This window comes from Pteropus medius, unplaced genomic scaffold (assembly GCF_902729225.1).
Source record: "Pteropus medius unplaced genomic scaffold, Ma_sr-lr_union100, whole genome shotgun sequence".
In the NCBI taxonomy this organism is placed as follows: Eukaryota; Metazoa; Chordata; class Mammalia; order Chiroptera; family Pteropodidae; genus Pteropus; species Pteropus medius.
In genome coordinates, this window is record NW_024354504.1 from 371,200 (window position 1) to 389,424 (window position 18,225).

The following is an 18,225-nucleotide window of genomic DNA, read 5'->3' on the forward strand; positions in this document are numbered from 1 at the left end:
CTCACTACACACACACAAGCACACACACATGTGCACGCACACACACACACACAGACCCCAGCTTCGGGGTTCCGTCTCAGCTCTGGGAGCTGACTTCTCTTTCCTGCACGGCCAGGACGGGGGAAGGAGACCCAGATCTGGTCCCAGGCGCCCCACGTTTAGCCCAGGTCTGAGGGGACCAGGTCACTGGCTTCGGCCGGAGCAGCCTCCGCCCCGGGGCCGGTGTGTTTGCGGGTCAGACGAGTGTGGTGTCGCAGGCGAGGGCAAGATACCAGTCTAGAGAGGTCCCGCGGGAGCCCTGTGTGACATTCGTGAGCTAGGAGGACCCTTGGCCGGCTTCGTGTTTTCCTTTCTAGTGGACCTAGCGCGCGAGAGAGTCTGCGTCGTTTTAAACTTAAATAAAACTTTCCTGGTGACAAGTGAGCCTTGCCGCCTGCATCGGAGATCGGCGGCCTGTGACGCCTCCCCTCCCCCGCCGCGTCATCGCCGTGGCGCCTCCTGCCAGTCCTGCTCCTGCGTCCCCAGCAAGACTCGGCCCTGAGAACGCAGGTCCCAGACTCCACGTGGTCCTGGGAGGTTCGACGGGTTTTATCTTGCCGGGACCATTTAAATACAGGATGTGTTGTGACATGTGGCCTTTATGTGACATCACGTGCCGTTAATGGCCTGGCACATGCTTCTTTATTAGCTAGAAAAGACCAGCCAGCGCCACGTGACTATAAAAGGCTATGACAGTCACTGTTCTGCCCCAGGGTTTGGCTGTGTCACGACTACACGCAGATTTCCTCTCAGAGTGTTTTAGGAAGCTGCTCGCCAGGGTTAGGGGAGTTTTGCCCACAATCTTCCACTGCCCAATGTCTTCTGGGGTCAGCTGAATGCTGAGCCCCAAGAAGCTACACCCACATACCGATGACCCCTGGAGATTTATATGGCTAAGACGGGACTGAGTTCAGGGTCTTGAGCCCCGTACTTACCGAGCGAAGCCTCAGCGCCAGTGCCCGTGTTCTGCGGGATGAGCAGAGGGAGTCTGGAGACAGACAGAGCAGAGGATGGTCACGCGGCCACACGCCAGGGGGCATGTGAGCCACCGTGTCCCCTGGGGGGCCGTCCCGAGAGCCGTCAGAGGCACCGGGTCTCAGGCGTCTGGCCCCGGAACTGAGATGATACGTTTCTGTTCCCTAAGGCGCCACATCTGTGACATTTTATTTCAGCCGCTCTGGGAAGCTGGTACCCTCTTAGTAAAGAATGCGGTTTTCATGGGAATGCCTCAGCCAAAATTAGAGAATTTGAACACAGACCCCCAAATTAGAAATATTTGCACGATTGCTGACATTTGCTGTGTGCTCTGAGCTCTCTTGCTCCTAACACAGCCAGGCGTCAGTCACCCCGGAAGGGGGCGTGCTGAAGCCCCCTCCCAGGGAAGGAGACGAGGCTGAGGGCAGCCCCGCCGCCCCCCACGCCGTCTGAGGGGTCCCACACCCTCGGTGTCTGCTGCATCCGCCTCTCCATCCCACGGGCCCCAGCGAGGAATGGCAGTGGATGCTGATGACGAGGACGAGGGGGTGAGTGCTGATACCCTCGCTCGCACACAGGCACACTGCTATAGCTTTCGGGGCGTAATCCAGCCCTTTTCTGTTTTCTGGTGTGTTTTATAATTTTCCTTTCTGGCGGACGCTCGTGCTGTGTGTGGTGGGTCTCCGTGCTGCCTCTCAGCCAGCAGGAGCGTTTACTACGTCACGGAAAGGTCTGCCACAGCGAGACCACTGACGTTCTCATCGTTATTTATCTAATCAATATGGACAACATGGTGGTTTTATATTTCTCACTATTGCAAACAGCTTTACATTTATTTGATAAATGTTTTTAAATATAATCTTTACTAGCCCATTAAAATAAATTCAGACATTATAGAGTCAAAATTTGTGAGTTTTCAACATTTACGGGTTTCTTACATTGCGTCAGGTGGGTCTGTGATGTGTGTGCCAGTGTGCACGTGTACTTAATTTTAGAAAAACATGTGTTCTTCGAGTCTGAGGAATTGTATATCAGTGGTCAAAATCTTTGGTCGTTTTTGGTCAGATTATCTACCTTATCTTTATTGCCACTTTATCATCTTTATCCTGGTGCCTCAGATTTGATTATATATCCATAAAACTCAGAATCAACCCAGTGGTCATAATTTTCAAAAAAATGAACTGTTATCACCTTTTATTTGTGGATATTTGTGCATTATTTATTTCCATCTTAATTTTTACACAAGACTGCTTCTTCTATAACTCCATTCTCACAGAGTGAATCTAGAAGTTTCTATACCAGATTGGAAAAAAATAAAACAGATTGCTGTGGAAAAAATTCCAGTCGTGACATAGCTAATTCCGTAAGTGAAACAAAGGTCTATTTCTCAAAGTGCCTTCTTGACAAAGCTTCCAGTGGAGGGAGCCGGAAGCCTCCCTGGCCACGGGCCTCCTGCGAGCTCGTCTTTCTCGACGCTGCGGCCAGCCACTAGCCCTCCTCCTGCTTAGCTGTGATAACGTCCAAACAAGCCATTTGTGCCATTTTCTTGTTTTAACATTACTAGTTAAAATGTAAAGAAATTCAATACAGTAAAGATGGATCTCAGCTATTACACAAGAGGATCTGTCTTCTAAAGATCTTGGTAATGAAATGTTGTTAACGATATGATGGTTTTGACACCTGCATCTCAAGTTCACGTTCAACTTTGTAACAAGTTTGCGGAATGTTCAAGTTGGATGCCCAGGAGCCTGCTAAATTCAGTAACTAAAGTTTTTGTTATTAAGAAATGTTGGAAGCGTGTGTCTAATTTAATTTCGGAGTTAAATGTGACATCTCCATTGGAACATATGGCACATTTGAAAAATTTAGATACAAAGTTTATTTTTCATTCATTTGCTGCCTGCAGTTTGTTCTTCCCAAGTGAGCTGCAGGTGCAGCCTCTGGCTTCCTGCAGAATGACGTCTTTGCTGGACGCACACACCTCTGCGAGCGAATTCCCCCGTCGGTGCGGAGTACCTGTGAAGCTCACGTAGACCCTTCCTTCCGAAAGTGACCGTGTCTCTCATACGGCGGTGAAGGTTTATCTTTAATGTTGCTTTTTGAAAGCAGTGATAAATCTCCACTTAAAATATGTAAAGAATTGTTTTGACAACTTGGGCAGTGGTATCTGAGTGGCTGCCAGTTGCTTCTAGTAATGATAAATGGTAATTCATTTATTTCATTTTGATTGTCTTAATGCCTTTCACAGCTTTTAGAAGTATGTACAGTAAGTCTTTTTTCTCAAGATTTTTCTCACAATTAGATTGCATTTTCAAATACAGTTTAAGCAGGTAGATACCTATTTTAAATATCATCAAAGTGCTTTTTGTGTGTCAAATCCACGTTTTTCAAATGTCATGCTATTTGCTTAGGAGTCTTTTGATCTTCGCAGTTCATTATAGAGGTCTATTTTTGCAGAAATAGAAACCATTGACAGCATGGAATTCTACCTTTTTTCGAAAAAACCCACGTGGGTCATTATGGGCCGACCTTGCTTGCTCCCGTTGCCGCCTGGGTATTTACTGAGAGGGCAGAATCAATCACCGTATGGACAGATCTGCTGCGTGGTCAGCGTCACTGATTAAAGTTCGACTTGAAACAAATTTTAAAACAAGTTTAAACACCTAATGTGACATTTCCCCTGGATTTCGGGGAAGCGTAAGCCCAGCTTCCAACAGCACTGGGCGCGCGGTCTCTGAGAACCGGGCTGTGCTGGCGGTGTCCCCGCAGCGTGGCACGGGGGGACCTCTGCGTGTGTCCGCGGACGGGCGTCCGTGCCCGTGCTGTCGCGCCCAGGCCCGCGCTTCGGCGCTGCGGGTGCCCGCGTCCAGCCCCCGCGCTGGTTCTCAGACCCTCCGCCCGCCGGACCCCGGGGAGTGTGTACGGCCTCTGGCCCCTTACCTGTGGGGCCGCATCCGCTCCAGGGGCCCCTTGCGCACCCCGAGATTCTGGCCTCAGCTTGTCTCCCCCTTTTCCCCTCCGTCCACACCCCGCCACCCCGCAGGTTCCGGGGCTCCCCGCAGTGACGGGCCTTTCTGGCCTCGGGGCCGCAGCTTCGAGAAGGGGGGCCCCCGCCGGCCGTGGCCGATAATGAGGACACGATAATGGGGACACTGTCCCCAAAAGTGTGGCCCGTGCTTCTTTGTTCCAAATTAAAATAATTTGCATGTTTTTCTTTAAAATTAATTTCCCACCCGTGGCATGAAACATTTCGAAAGATGTAACGGAAAAACTTCATTCTAAGGAGGCTGGAAAGCATGAGGACGGTGCGGGCGGCAGGGTGACCGGGTCCTCCTCCCGCCGCCCTTGGCTTCTGATACTAACTGCGCTTCAGACAGCCCTGGGCGCCAGCGCGGCCGCGGCCCACGAGCGGCTGTTCGGAGTCGCTTCGTCTCACTGCTTTGCGGCAGCCAACGCGACCGTGAACCGGGGGCCTGGGGGGACTGGCTTTGTCAGGCGACCTGAGACCCTGCGCTGTCGCCGTGGCCAGGAGGTGGCCCGCGGTGCGCCACGCCCGCGCGCTCACCTGGCGGCGCCGTCCGTCCCGCAGCGAGCGACGCAACCGCGGCGCGTGTGCCGGCTTCACCCGCGTAGTTTCGCTTTTGCGCAGTGTCCCGAGCGCTTTCCCGCCCGCGCGGCCGGGAGGGCACCGATCTCTCAAGTCCTCAGCACTGACCTTCGGCGCGCGGAATCGGGCCGGAGCCGGTTCGCTCTGCCCGGCGCAGGGCCCGCAGGCCCGGCACCGCCACCGCCACCGCCACCGCCACCGCCACCGCCACCGCCACCGCCACCGCCAGCCCCAGGTCCGGGTCCTCCTGGGCTCCCTGCTCCTGCTGGTGGTTATTCCCAACCCCGCGCCATCTCCCCGCAGCGTCAGTCATTGTGACCTGACCGTGTAAAAGGCTGTCAGTGTTAAAGACACCGTACTTTACAGAGGACACACGAGGCTGCCAGTGAAATGCTGAAAGAACAGCTGTTGTCACTGCACCTTGATTTTACGGGTCCTCAGTTGTGAAAAGCAGCTCATGCCGGAGCGAAAGGCGAACTTCAGACGCCGGCAGCATTTTCTGCGGAGCCGCCTTAGCCCGTCCCTGCCTTGGGTGCCCTTTATTTTAGGGTCTTTGGGTCCAAACGGGTTCACAGCTGTGATAGGGACCGTGGCGACTGTATAGGTCAGTTTGGGGACAGGTGACACTTTTCTTGCCTTTTCGCGCCTGCAGATATTCCATTTAATTCATGTTTCTTTAATATTATTCAGTGAAGGATGGAGTTTTCTCCTTCGATGTCTCCAAGGGCTTTGCTGCCCGGATGCCTGGGAACCCGAAGGGTTTGGCAAGGAAACATATCTCCTTAGAAAGGGTTTTCTCTTGGTTCCGTTAGATAAATAGGCAAATGATATGGATAAATTGCTGTTTTATCAAACCGTATTGCTGGACTTTCATGATTTCTAATGTATCTGGAAATTCGTTGGTTTTATTTGTGGACGTTAATATCTGTGAATACTGTGAATGTTGCTGGAGTCTCGTGCCTGTGAATTCTTTCCCCCTGCTTCACGGTAGACTAAGGTATTTGGAAGGCGCCGGACGGCAGGGTGAGGCTGGGAACCCTCCTGTCTCCGCACCCGGAGCGCGGCTTGGTGGGCGAGTTTCAGCCAGCGGCCCTGACAGATCACAAAATTCCTGTCCTTCCTACTGACGCGGGCAGTTCCTGTCCTTCCTACTGACGCGGGCAGTTCCTGTCCTTCCTACTGACGCGGGCAGTCCTCCATATGCGATGCCCAGATCTCTTGCTCTGTGGGCTCCTTTCTGCCCTCCTAATATTATCTTTTATTGAACAGAATTTCTCAATTTTAATGTAGAATATTTTTATCTGTACGTTAGAACATCTCTGCAAGCTGTTCAAATGAACTTTACTGCTCCAAGTTCATGAAGATATTTTTATTTGTTTCCTTTTTAAACATGATATTGATTTAACTTTCATCTTTAGATCTGAAATGCAACTGTATTTGGTATTTCATATGCTGTGCCATAGGGTGGAAGTTTCATTTTTTTTCCAACATGTGACGAAGATTATTCTTTCCAAGTCAGTGGAGTGCCACGAGGCGATCGTGTACACTTGACCTCTTCCTGGACTCTGTGTTCTCTCTTCTCCATCGAGCTGTTTTCCTGGAGCGAACACCCTGCTTTTTAACTGCTGTGACTTTGTAACAGCTCTTGACATCGGCAGTGTGAGCGTTGAGCTTTGTTGTTCCTCAAGATTCCCTTGACAGTGTTCAGCTCTCCTCACTTCCACTTAAAATTTAGAATCGCTTCGTCAATTCCTAAAAAAGAACTTGCTGGAGTTATGGTTTTCTGTTATTTTCTTTCTTCATATTATTTACGCCTACAGCACCTGGTCTTCCTAGGCGGTCTCCCATCCAAGTACTAACCAGGCCCGACCCTGCTTAGCTTCCGAGCTCAGACATCGGGCGTGTTCGGGGTGGCGTGGCTGCAGACCATGGACCGTGGCTCCACTGGGGCGTGAACCCAGGACCTTCTGCGCATAAAGCAGACGTGCTCACCGCTACACTGTGGAACCACGTTCTGGGGTTATGGTTTTCTGTTTTTCTGAATTTCTAGATTAATTTGAAGGGAACTGACAACTTTCACAATATCGATTCATCCGTTTCGCGAACATGATTCATTCTGTAAATCATGTACGTCTTCTTATATTCCTCTCAATAACATTAAAAAATTTCAATGTAGAAACCTTACTTATCTTTTATTAGATTGATTTCTAGATATTGGTGATGTTTAATGCTACTGTAAATTGTATCTTTTTATTCCAGTTGTTATTTGTTGATGGCATATTGAAATATACGTTCAAAATACTGACACAGCGTATCATAAGTGACCATTTTATTAATACCATAGACTAATGGCATTTAAGTAGTTCATGTTTATTTCTGCACTGCATGCAGAGGCGCTTTTGGGTCATCTCCACCCGCAGTGACACCGTCTGTGAAAATGCTCCATTTCTTTCCCTTTTTCCCGGTGTGTGAAGCCCGGTGACCACATGGGCTTTGATGACGTTTTCCCCCCGAGGCTGACTCTGGCCCACACCTATAAGTCTGTTAAAAGGAGCTCCTGGGAGACTGGAAGGGAGGACGTAGCCGGGTGAAGTGGGGAGTTTTTAGGAGTTTTTAAAACCTTAACAAGGGCGGAATAAACCGTAGTCTTTACAGTTGGGGGAGAATTCTTCTAAACTTTGAGAAATTTGAGAAAAGTGTTGTTCAGTAATGGGCATTTTGGTTCTATGGAAATGAACAGATAAAATAATTTGTAACTATTTGCATTTAACCTCTCAACACCCAGAAGAGTTTGAAGCTACTTCTGTATCTCACGTCAGGAAACGCTTTATGCAGAGTAAGTGAAGTACATTCGGAAGCAGCTCGGATGACATGACCACAGTCCTGATTTAGCAGAACTTAAAGTAGTTATTATAGCGGGTATCGCTCAAAAGACAGTCCTGGCGAAGACAGACGCTCCTACGAGAAGCAAGGTCGAGGCGCCTTTATTTACAAGGCACCGTGAAGTGTGTGGGTCACGCCTGTGCCTGTGCCTTATTTAGTGCATGACATGGCCACATGGGCCAGAGAATCGGATAGTGAACAACGCAAGTGAACGGATGGTCATGGAGTCACGTGTCGCTGTGCAGGTGGACCACGCGATCCAAGTATCTTGCGTGGGTGCGGACCACGCCCAGCAGGCGGCGGTGGCTTCCAGCCCTCGCCGACGACAGGCGGCCGGGTGGGCGTTTCACCTGCCCAGACAAATGCACCTGCCCCTCTGTTTTTGTCAAACACCAGCCTGTCCCAGGCACCGTGCTGCTGGGGACGAGGGGCCGGGCGTGGATCCCGCACCGGGGACGAGGGGCTGGGCGTGGATCCCGCACCAGGGACGAGGGGCTGGGCGTGGATCCCACACTGGGGACGAGGGGCCGGGCGCGGATCCCACACTGCCAGCGGCCTGGTGCCAGGAGGCCGAGAGGGCCGCCAGCAGGTGGCAGCGCCAGAGGCGGCTGGGCCCCCCTGAGCCTGTCTGTGTCCGTAACTGCAGACTCTTACTTTCGTGGGCAGGATGTGGTCGACTTTTCCACCGCGAAGCTTTATGTGCCCAGCGGTGTGAGGTGACTTCGCTGTTTCTGCTTTGCTTGGCCCTGGCAGGCAGCAGTTGTCTCCATATGTTTTTAGTGGAATATCGTCTGTTCGTCATTTTTCTTTCTTATCTGAATTGTTTGGGGCTAAATCTTTCTCAAATAGGAGCATGGGTTTTCCGCTCTTGAATTCGTTTGTGACGGCCTGCCTGCGGATGCCTGAGTCTTCCTCTTTGCGTGACGTGCTGCTGGGCTGACAAAGTTTGTTTTTCCTTTATTATACCGAAATGGCTTAATTTTTACTGATATGCAAATGGTGTAAAAAGATAACCGACCAAGAACTCGACTGCACCCGCATTCTGCCGCTTGCGAGCAGGTGACCCGCTCGGAACTTCCAGGAGCACCCGCTCCCTCCCGCCTCGCACTGTCCAGCGGGGGCGCGTCCCCCGTTTGCCCATCAGGGTGGAGGCCCGGGGTGCGGGGGGAGATGGACTGCGCGGGTGTGACGCGGCCGGAATTCACGCGTCCTCCGATGGCTTTCCCATGATGTCGCGCGGCTCCTTCTGGAGACTTTTCGCGTCTTACATGTCTTTATTGGTGAAAAGCACGTCGACCTCACAGCGTCCGTCGGCATGTTCCCGGTGACGTGACTGTGCAGCGGGCCTCGGGAGCGAGGCAGGAGAGGACGTTGGGAGTCTGGAATCCACGATGACCAAGGACGGGTTATGCGCCCAGCTGTGCGTGGCTGAAAGTGGACCAGAGGAAACCCGTCCTTGTCCCACACCCGCCCCGCAAGGCCGTGCATGTGTGTGTGCGTATGTGCATGCGTGTGTGCACACGTGCATGTGTGCACGCATGGGTGTGCCCTGCCCTGAGTGTGTGCGTGTCTGTGTGTGTGTGTGTGTGTGTGTGGCTGTGCCCTGCTCTGTGTGTGTGTGTGTGTGTGTCTTGGCTGTGCCTGCTCTGTGTGTGTGTGTGTGTGTGTGTCTTGCGGCTGTGCCCTGCTCTGTGTGTGTGTGTGTGTGTGTGTGCGGCTGTGCCCTGCTCTGTGTGTGTGTGTGCGCGTGTGCCCTGCCCTGCGCGTTTTCACAGCTCTTTCTTTTCAACGTTCTTCGAGGACGTGATAGTCACGCTTTAATTCATTTATGTCAGTGGTTCAGTGGAGAGAAGCTGCTTATTTCTGAATAAGCAGAGGAGGTGCATTAAGCTGCGACTTTGACACAGGCTGGGCCGGGCAGGGAGGGAGCGGCAGGCCGGTGGACAGGCGAGCGGCCAGCCTGGCGGGGAGGCGAGAGTGATTAAAGCGAGTGTAGACCCCTGACGGTGCTCACAGCGCCGGGGACTTGCCAGTGGGGCGGGGCCGGGCTGGGGTGAGGAAAGACGCCCCCCACCACCCGACAGCAGAGGGCCGAGGTCTCCGCTTGCCAGATGGGAGGTCGGGGCCGGCGAGGGCCAGTGTTTGTTCTTGTTTTTCATGAGCAAAGGCCAACATTTAGCTCTAAGAAGCTGAGACGACTGCAACCGTCTTATTTCCAAGTAACGTGTCACGAAGCTGCGTCCCGTTGGCTGAATGGCTGACGGCGTCTGTTGGGACTGAAAGCGGCGCTGGGATCAGCCTGTCCCCACTCCGCTCCCCCGTCCCCTCGGCCGCTCCTGCGTCCCTTCTCCATGTCTCTGCGGGCTTCCTGAGGACGCAGCTCGGTGCTGGCCGTCTGGGACTGGCACGTCGTGTTTGTGTGGCGCCTCCGAATCAGCTGCAGCACACACTTAATTTGACATGAAGTGAAGGTTTTCATAGAAGAAAGTGATTAGAATGAAATAATTTTGAGTCGGAATGCTTAATTATCTCCCGTTTGTTTGCGTTCCTGACCATTTTTTGACACTTTGAGCAGAAGCAGGGCTTACCTCAGATGGGATTGTCGGGCTCCGGTGGCAGCGAATGACAGAGGCTGGGTGTCGGGTCTCCACCGAGGGCTGTCGCTTCCATTAGCTGCAGCCGGAGGCTGACACACAGTCCATTCCGCATTCTCTGTCTCAGCACAGCCGCCCTCTTCCCGACTCTTGTCCTGGAAAGTGCCTGTTCTCTCGTCACGACTCAGTGTCTCCTGTTTGTGGAGGCCCCCGAGCCGTGCCCGGGGGACTGACCGAGGGATGCACGGTGGTGGCGGGAGTGAGTGTGTCTGCGTGTTGGAGTGAGTGGGTCACTGTCACACCTTTCCATGTGATCTGAACAGTTCTCGTCCTGAACGAGCACAGCAGGGGCGCCCCTGCTCAGAGCGCAGTGCCCGGCCTCCAGTCACCTCCGGCAATGGTGACGGTGACGTCCTGAGCCGGCCTGCCCCTCCGCAGCCCCCCACAGGAAGGGTCGAGGTCACGAGCCCCGGGCCGGTCTGTCTCCGAGTGAGTGGCAGGGAGGGAGGGACGTGCGGGCTGCTCAGAGGGCTGGCGCGTCCGCCAGAGGGGACAGGAAGCGTGGGGCCGCTGGGACATCACACCTCGTCCTTCAGCGCGAGCGCGGCCAGCTTCCTGGACCAGGCGCACTGCGCCTGACGCCACGCTCCGTGACAGCCTCCCACCTCCAGGGGTGCACATGGTCCCCCACCTGTGGCCCGAGCGGACGAGGCCACGCTGCTCCCCACCCCGCTGCCCGGGCCCCCGCGGCGCGTCCACGGGCGGGCGGGAGGCCCAGGAGGCGAAGTCCTTGCGAGGACAGCTCGCAGCGCCCGGCGCCCGCGTCCCTCCCTCACGGCCTGGTCTGTCTCCGCTTTGTGTCCGCAGACTAAAACGGGGGCTGCTCTGTTGCACAACGAAGCTTCTGGAAATGCCTACGACATCCGGCTGAAGCTGACTAAAGAGGTACTGACAATTCAAAAACCAGATGTCGTCTGTGTTAGTGGCAGCAACCCCGGCGCAAACGTAAGTGCCACAGCGCCCCAGGCGCCAGGGCGCCCCGCAGCGCCTCCCGCAGACAGGAGGCGTCCCCACACGCCAGCCACTCAATTTGGGGGTTCGGGCTACAGCATCTCCTGCTGACAGTCCGAGGGCTCCCTCAGGCGACAACAGTTCGGTTTGGGGACTCAGGGCTGTTTGCTGAGGGAGAGGCGCCTGCCCTTGTTCAGACACCCCCGGCTGCTGGCTTTCATTGTCACCAAAGTGCCATTTGTCACTCGCTCCCTGACACTGTCACTTCCTTTGCCAACATATTCCCCTGGAGGAGCTGTGCGTGAAAAGTGGCCCCAGATACCACGAGATGGGACACGACGTGTTCTCACTGGGAACCGAAACAACGCGGTGTGACCGCCGGTCTGCGGACGGGGGACAGCAGCCCGAGGGCGTCTGTTTGGGAGGACAGACACACAGACGACAGCTTCGCGTCAGGGCCTCGGCCCAGGTGTCTGTGGACGTGGCCAGGTGCGCACGAGATGGCTGGCCTGGGCGTTACCAGACTCCCAGCCCAGAGCGAAGGCTCCTTGGGGGTGAGAAGCACTCGTCGGATGCAACGGAGCCCTGAGCACCGTCGGGGGTGGGGACCGGCCCCTCAGGGCCCTGGACGCCCGCCGCCCCCCGCCCCCCGCCGTGGGCCTGCTGGGCCCGTCACCGGCCCCCAGAGCCGGCCCCGCCAGCTGCAAAACCTGGCCCTCGAGAAGCCGTGCATGACGCTGCTTTTCCAGCGCGTCTGTCTCGGAGCCGCCCGGAAGACACTTTCATTTCGCGATGGCCCCGGTGACGCCTCAGTCATCGGATTTCCGAGTCCTTGTGACCTTTAATCCCTCAGTCTTTCCTTGGTAGGCACAGGGGTCCGCAAAGCACAGGGTGCTCCCCGAGACACCGACGCGTTCGCCTCTCATGTGCGTGGCCCCCCACCAGCGGCACTGTCTCCCCTGGAACCCGCCCCCAGCCCCCGTCGTCCGCCCCATGCCCGCTGCCCCGGTTCTAGCCTGTGCCAGCTGCTCCCCGGGGCCCAAATGAGGCGGAGCCAGCACAGCGGGGGGCAGGGGCGAGGCTGTCCCTTTTGGTCTCCTCCCTCAGGCCTCGGTGGTCCTGCTTCCGCCCCACTGTGCCCTGCCCCCCAGGTCCCCGGTGACCCCGAGGTGTGCCGTGAGCACCTGCCGCTGCCGCCACCAGCTTTGCTCTGCCTTACCCCCCGCCCCCGCCCACCCCGGCCACGTGCACGTACATCAGCAGGGGCGGGACCAGGCAGGGCAGGTCAGGGCAGCGTTGGTAACATTAGAAGTGACCCTCTGCACAGTGGGTCTGTAACCTGCCACAGACCTCAGACGTGGCACCATGAAAACACTTCGCATCACCATGCTGTGTTGTCCAGGGAACGTAAGTTGGCCCTTTTAAAATTCATTGTCAGATTCTCTACCGAAGGTTAAATTCTTGATGAAAATGATCAATCCCTCCCTCAGAAAGCTGAGTGTATGTTCATTCCTACAAACGTTTGTTTATGATTTGAAGGGATTCATTGATTCCCAAAACACCACAGGCTTTTTGTGAAGAGCCGTGCTCTGCGCTGGGGGCGGGTGACACCACACAGCTCACACAACGCACACACCCCTGCCACGGCTCCGCCAGTTCGGTACGCACCTCCCCTTCTGCAAAAGCGGGGAGCACGTCGTGGACAAACGCGCCTGAATCGGGTAAGGGGGGGCGTCGGAGAGAATGTTCCTCCACAGGAAAACACAACCGGCCACTTAGTCAGGATTCCTCCTGCATCCCACTCAGAGTCAGTGGGCTCCCCCTATCAGTGCGAGGAACACTCAAAACCTGTGCTCTTCAGCCAGTTGTGCAAATGACACCGACCCTGCCATGAGAATTTATCACGTTTTTGGAGAACAGAAAGGACTGTTTTGACGAAGGTCACAGCCGCGTCAGCACGAGGCCTCTGGGTTCTGAGACGGCAGCTCTCGCGTGCGCACGGTGTGGCTGGTCCCCTCGCTGGCTGCGGTGGGGCCCGGCCTGGGACAGTCACTCTGCCAGCGGACTCACTCCGCAGGGCAGGGCGGGGTCTGCGCAGTGCAGCTGCCGGACAGAGGCGTGACCGGGAGCTGTCCGCCTCCCCGAACCCCGAGTCAGGGGGGGAGGGCAGGAGCTGGAACAGCAGGCATCGGGGTCAGCTCGGCGTGTGTGCCCAGTGCGCCTGTGGGCACATCAAGCAAAAGTCGGGGTGTCACGGGGACCCCAGAACGGGCGACGGCACCACTGCAACCTGGCCGGTGCCAACGTCCAGACGCAGGTGCCGAGGCTGGCCGGGTGGCACCCAACTGGCGTCCACTCAGGCCCAGCACCGTCAAGCAGTGGTGCGCCGTGGCCCCGGGGTCGTGGGGGGCTGGCCTCACGCACTGCCCACTACCCCGTCCCGCAGGGGACCCCGCCGTGCGCTCTGCCTTCCCCTCCGCTGTCCCCGGCAGAGTCGGTACCGCTGCCCAGGCTGGCGTCTCGGCTTCCGAGGCCGGTTTTCTTGGTGGGGAGGCCACGGGTGGATGACATCTCCATTCCTGGTGGGACGCCCACACTCGGTGAAGGTCGGCACGCTTCCTGGGCCTCGGGGGACCTGGGGACCGGGCCGCCCTCCCGTGACCTGTGTCCCTGAGGCCACCCCAGGCTCGGCCCGTTTGTGGAGAGCGATCACGGGCAGATGGCGCGTGGTCCTCTCGAACCCGCTGAAGACAGAAGCACCACGTCCGCTGGTGACAGACGTCACTTTTATCACAGAGAGGAACCAAAACAATACTTACTCTTACAGCCAGAGGTTTTTAATCCTGCTGATTCGGCATCGGGCCTCGGGGGAGCCCAAGACTGGCAAACGGAGCCTGTCGGAGACGGGGTGGGGGCTGCAGACGGGACGGGGGCGCGGGTGGGATTTGTCATCGTGACACTTGCTGCAGCAGCGGCAGCGTCTGGTCATCGTGTGCCTGACGTGGCCACGCGCAGTCCCCAGACGGCTCGACCGCAGCGACGTGGATGCTGCTGCTCCGTCCGCCTCGTCTACATCCCGCTCCCTCTTCCTGTTCTTCGGTTTCACAACCACCCCGACCTGCTTTAGGTTTTTAAAATTTTTAATTTCTTTGTTCTTGCCCTTAATTTTCGTTGCTTTATTTCCTCATACGTAACGATCAGCTTCCCGTATCTTATTCAGCCAAACCACAAACAACAGTAATGCAGGGGCCGTCTGCACTCACCTGACGTCCCCGGCGTTGTTCCCCGGCTCTTCCTACGTTGACCGTCAAACACGTGCTCGTCTCTCAGTCTTTTTCCCCAACTGAAAATCCATTTCTTCTCGGCTTCCGAGAGGCGGTTTCTGCACGTGTCCTCGTGCGGTATGTTGTCCTTGGTCCCTGACGGCCCCATTGCCGCCACCTTCAGCGGATGCTGCGATTTCTCCACCTACCCCGGCCACTCATCCTGCTCGTCACGACCGAGCCCAGTTAGGTCTGCCAGGCGGAGGTCACCGCCCCGCTGGGCCCCGGGCACCGAGCTGCGTCCGTGTCTGGGTGGGGGACGCTGCGTGGGAGGCACAAACACGGCCGCTCCCAGCCGTGCGCCCGGAGCCCGGCAGCTGAGAATCGGTACGCCCCGTGGGGCTGGCCCGCATCAGGCCCTTTGCCGCGAACCGGTCCCTCATCGTGGTCCTGTCTCGTCCCTGGTAGTCGGCGCGTGCTCGCTGAGCGTCTGGCTCTAGGCCGGAAGACGCCCTGCTCGTGAGAACCACAGCCTGCGGCCACGCACTTGGCCATGAGGTCAGTGCCTGTTTGAGACTCGTTTGCCGAAGGAAGGCCACTGCCCTTGTCCTTGGATGGCGCACTTCCAAAAGAGCGGTTCGTGTCACGAAGCATTGTCCGCGGGGGAGAGGGACCTGAGCACGAACGAGCCGGCAGACGAGGCGCCCGTCAGGCCCAGCAGCTCCTGAGGAAGTGACCAGTGTGACGTCCAGGGGCTGACGGCCGAGGGTTAGCTGTGCTGTCAGAGTCACACTCAGGGGAACGGCCGGCAGCCTCTCCGAAAGGCTTCCGAAGTGAGTAGCCAAGCGTGGCAGTCAGGAGGGGTCTGGACACGTCCCATGCATGTCTCCCTCCTGGCCGTGCGGCGAGGTCCCGCCAGCTCGCCAACGCACCCCACGCACCCCATCTCACGGGCCGCTCGACCAAGGGAAGCTCTGGCTTAAGATACAAAACCCTGAAGTAGCGAATAGTTTTTGTTGTAAGAATTTACACCCAGGATTCCGTTCAAGGGTAAAATAACAGTTTGCGTGTGTCTGAGAGTCCACGCACACACTTTACAAGCGCAAAAGACGCGAAATCGCGTCCTCCAGACGCAGCTTCAAACAATTAAGATCGTAATGGGCAAGATATTTTGCGTAATCTGCTAACATTTTTGATATTCTTTCCTTCAGTTGTGTAACTTTTCAAGCATAGAAACATCATAAAGAGCCTAAGCGGAGCCCGAGAGTTTTCGTCCATGTCTCCTATGGGCAACGTGCCCCTCGCCGGGGCTGTAAAAGCCGTCAGACTCGGCCGAGGCCCCTCGAATGGTGTCCGGGCGGCTATTCCGCTTAAGCTCGGAAACTCTTACTTTACATGGATTTCCCACATCCCGATTGTGTTTTTTTTAAGTTATAGCAGTAGAATAACATTGTATCTTCTTTCTGCAAACATTCCGGTTTTGACCTTGTCTGTGATCCGTGTAGATTTACCCCAGGCAGGTGCGTGTGGCCCGTCCCTTTTAGTTACTGGGGACCCTGAATGGATCGATGCCTTTCCTGCACAGCCTTATTGCATTTCAGCCCGCTCCCCGCCCCCAGGATGAATTCATATTTTGAATTTGGTCAATGCATTAATTTCAGTTTACTTTCCAATGATGCATAAAATCTCTCAAATTTCACCTTTGACCACATGAAGTCAAAACGAGGGGCCAGATTATACACATCACACAGCAGTAACTTGCAGACCAGTATTTTAGAGGAGCAGAACAAGAAATCTAACTTTAATAACCTAGAGTCACTCTTTTGTTTGACAAAAAATATAGAATGGGCAAGAACTACCTTTGTCCTCGAAAGCGGCTCTGTCTCCAAACGTTTGCAGTCGGAAGGTAACGCGGCTCCCGAGGTGTGACACGGATTCAATGCCAAGACTTGGCTTTGAGAGAGATGACAAGGCGGAGACTATGTCCTGACGGACCCTATCTCTGCGCTCGTGACAAGGGCCGAATGGAACGTGAAACGAATTTATGGAGCTGTTGCCGCGACTTCGAAGCTGATTCTCCGGGGGTCTCGGCGCCCGTCTGGTGTCTTCTGGCTTCACGCCTGGGTGGGCGGGAGCCCGGAGCCCGGTGGCGACCAGGCCGTGTACGTGTGTGCGAGGCGAGCGCAGCCCAGGGAGGCGTCCGGCCGCCGTGCTCCCTTCCGCGGTGGAGCCGCTTGGCGGGTCATTGCCCGACGCCGGTTCTCGGCAGCGTGCGTGCTGACGAACGACAGTTCGGGTTCAGCTAGAAAAAGCCTTCGACGGCATCATTCCCGTCTCGACCTCTGTGAACAGACGTGGGCGTCGTCGGTCAGGACACGGCGGGGGCCGCGGCCGGGCCGCGTGGGGAGGGCTCCGTTAAAAGCTGCACAGGTTTTGCTTCCTGTTTATCTTTTTCACCATCTACTCATTTTCACAAGTCTTGTGTTGAAAGTCAAAGTTCTAAGGTGTGATGATGTTAACGTCATTCCAGAGCCTTAATCGTCATAAAATCTTTCATTCCTGAAAGCCCGAGTCAGCCAAACTTGTAACCCAGTTTTGAAACACTGGAGCTGCTCGATGTTCGAACGAGGGCGTTTGAAAAGCTGGGAAGGACCTTTGCCTGCAGGAGACTAAGCTGCCTGACACTGTTACGAAGCGTGGAGGCCACCGCACCCTCTGGTGACTATCTTGCGTGGCCTTCCCCAGTGAGCTCAGGCCGCCGGAAGATGCGGGCTCGCAGCTCAGGCGACGGAAGTCCACCTTTTCACCATTCTAGGGGCCGGAAGTCCAAGATCAAGGTTCTGGCGGGGCGTGGGTCCCCGTCTGGTTTCTGGGTGCCCACTTCCAGGTGACCGTCCTTCGGCTGTGCCTTCATGTGGCCCTTCCTCTGAGTGAGCGAGCTCTGGACCCTGCCCCCCCCTCCCCACCAAGGACACGTGTCCTGCCAGGTCAGCATCCTCCCGTGACCTCGTGTAACCTTAACTGCCTCAAAAGGCCCTAAGTCCAAGCAGTCACATGAGGCTAGGGCTTCAACACAGGATTCGGGGGGGACAATTCAGTCCACAGCAACTTTCTGTGAAGGACACATAATATCATCCTTATTTTCCAGATGCAGAGACTCAGTTGTGCAAAGATTTTAATGACCGGGCCAAATTTACTCAGGAAATCTTAGCGGATTGCAAGGAGCAAATATTTGAATAAATAGTATTCTGGCTTAGAACAAAAGACGCGAGAGCCCCCAGTTCTAGTTCAGTGCTGAAGATGTTTATGGTGAATTCTCTTCCCTCCCGTTAGGAGTGTTGTCCAGAGTTTTGGTGTGCATTTACCCGTTTTGCCACACGCGATCATTTTTGATGTTTCCTTTGAATTATCTTCCTAAGATCTGTACATGAATGAAATGACAGATTTAAATGTCATTACCTGGCAAAGTCTGTAGAGGTAGAAACAAACATTTCTACTAAAAATACATTTGCTCTCACATATGCTCAGGTTCAAATGTTTATATTAATGGCTGAGATTGAAAAGTATTATTGACTATTTTGAGAAATCCTATATAGTAGACATTCCTGATTAATGCAACATTAGATAATCCAGTTTTCTGATCGTATGTTTCTCAGGAAATTTGAGTAGCGTGAGATGTGCGGTGTCATACGAGGACCGTCCGCCCGTGTCCCCGCTTACCTGGGGCAGAGTGGGGGCTTCGTGCTCCTGGACGAGTGTGTGAGGTGGGCGAGCACACGTGAAGGCCCTGTCCGTGTTTGTGGGGGGCAAGCTGTGTGCGCTTCTCAGGCAGGGGTGCGTCTCCCCGCGGTGG

The 18,225-nt window shown here is 55.2% G+C and overlaps 1 protein-coding gene and 1 pseudogene across 1 annotated transcript in view; one reads left to right on the plus strand and one right to left on the minus strand.

Annotated features, from left to right (window-relative positions):
- SNTG2 (syntrophin gamma 2) overlaps nucleotides 1-18,225 on the plus strand; it is a 95,958-nt gene that overhangs the window by 7,125 nt on the left and 70,608 nt on the right. Inside the window, exon 2 of the mRNA XM_039855034.1 lies at nucleotides 10,966-11,103. Coding sequence (XP_039710968.1) covers nucleotides 10,966-11,103 — 138 coding nt within the window. The remainder of the gene's footprint in view (nucleotides 1-10,965; nucleotides 11,104-18,225) is intronic.
- On the minus strand, nucleotides 6,433-6,548 carry LOC120596554 (uncharacterized; annotated as a pseudogene).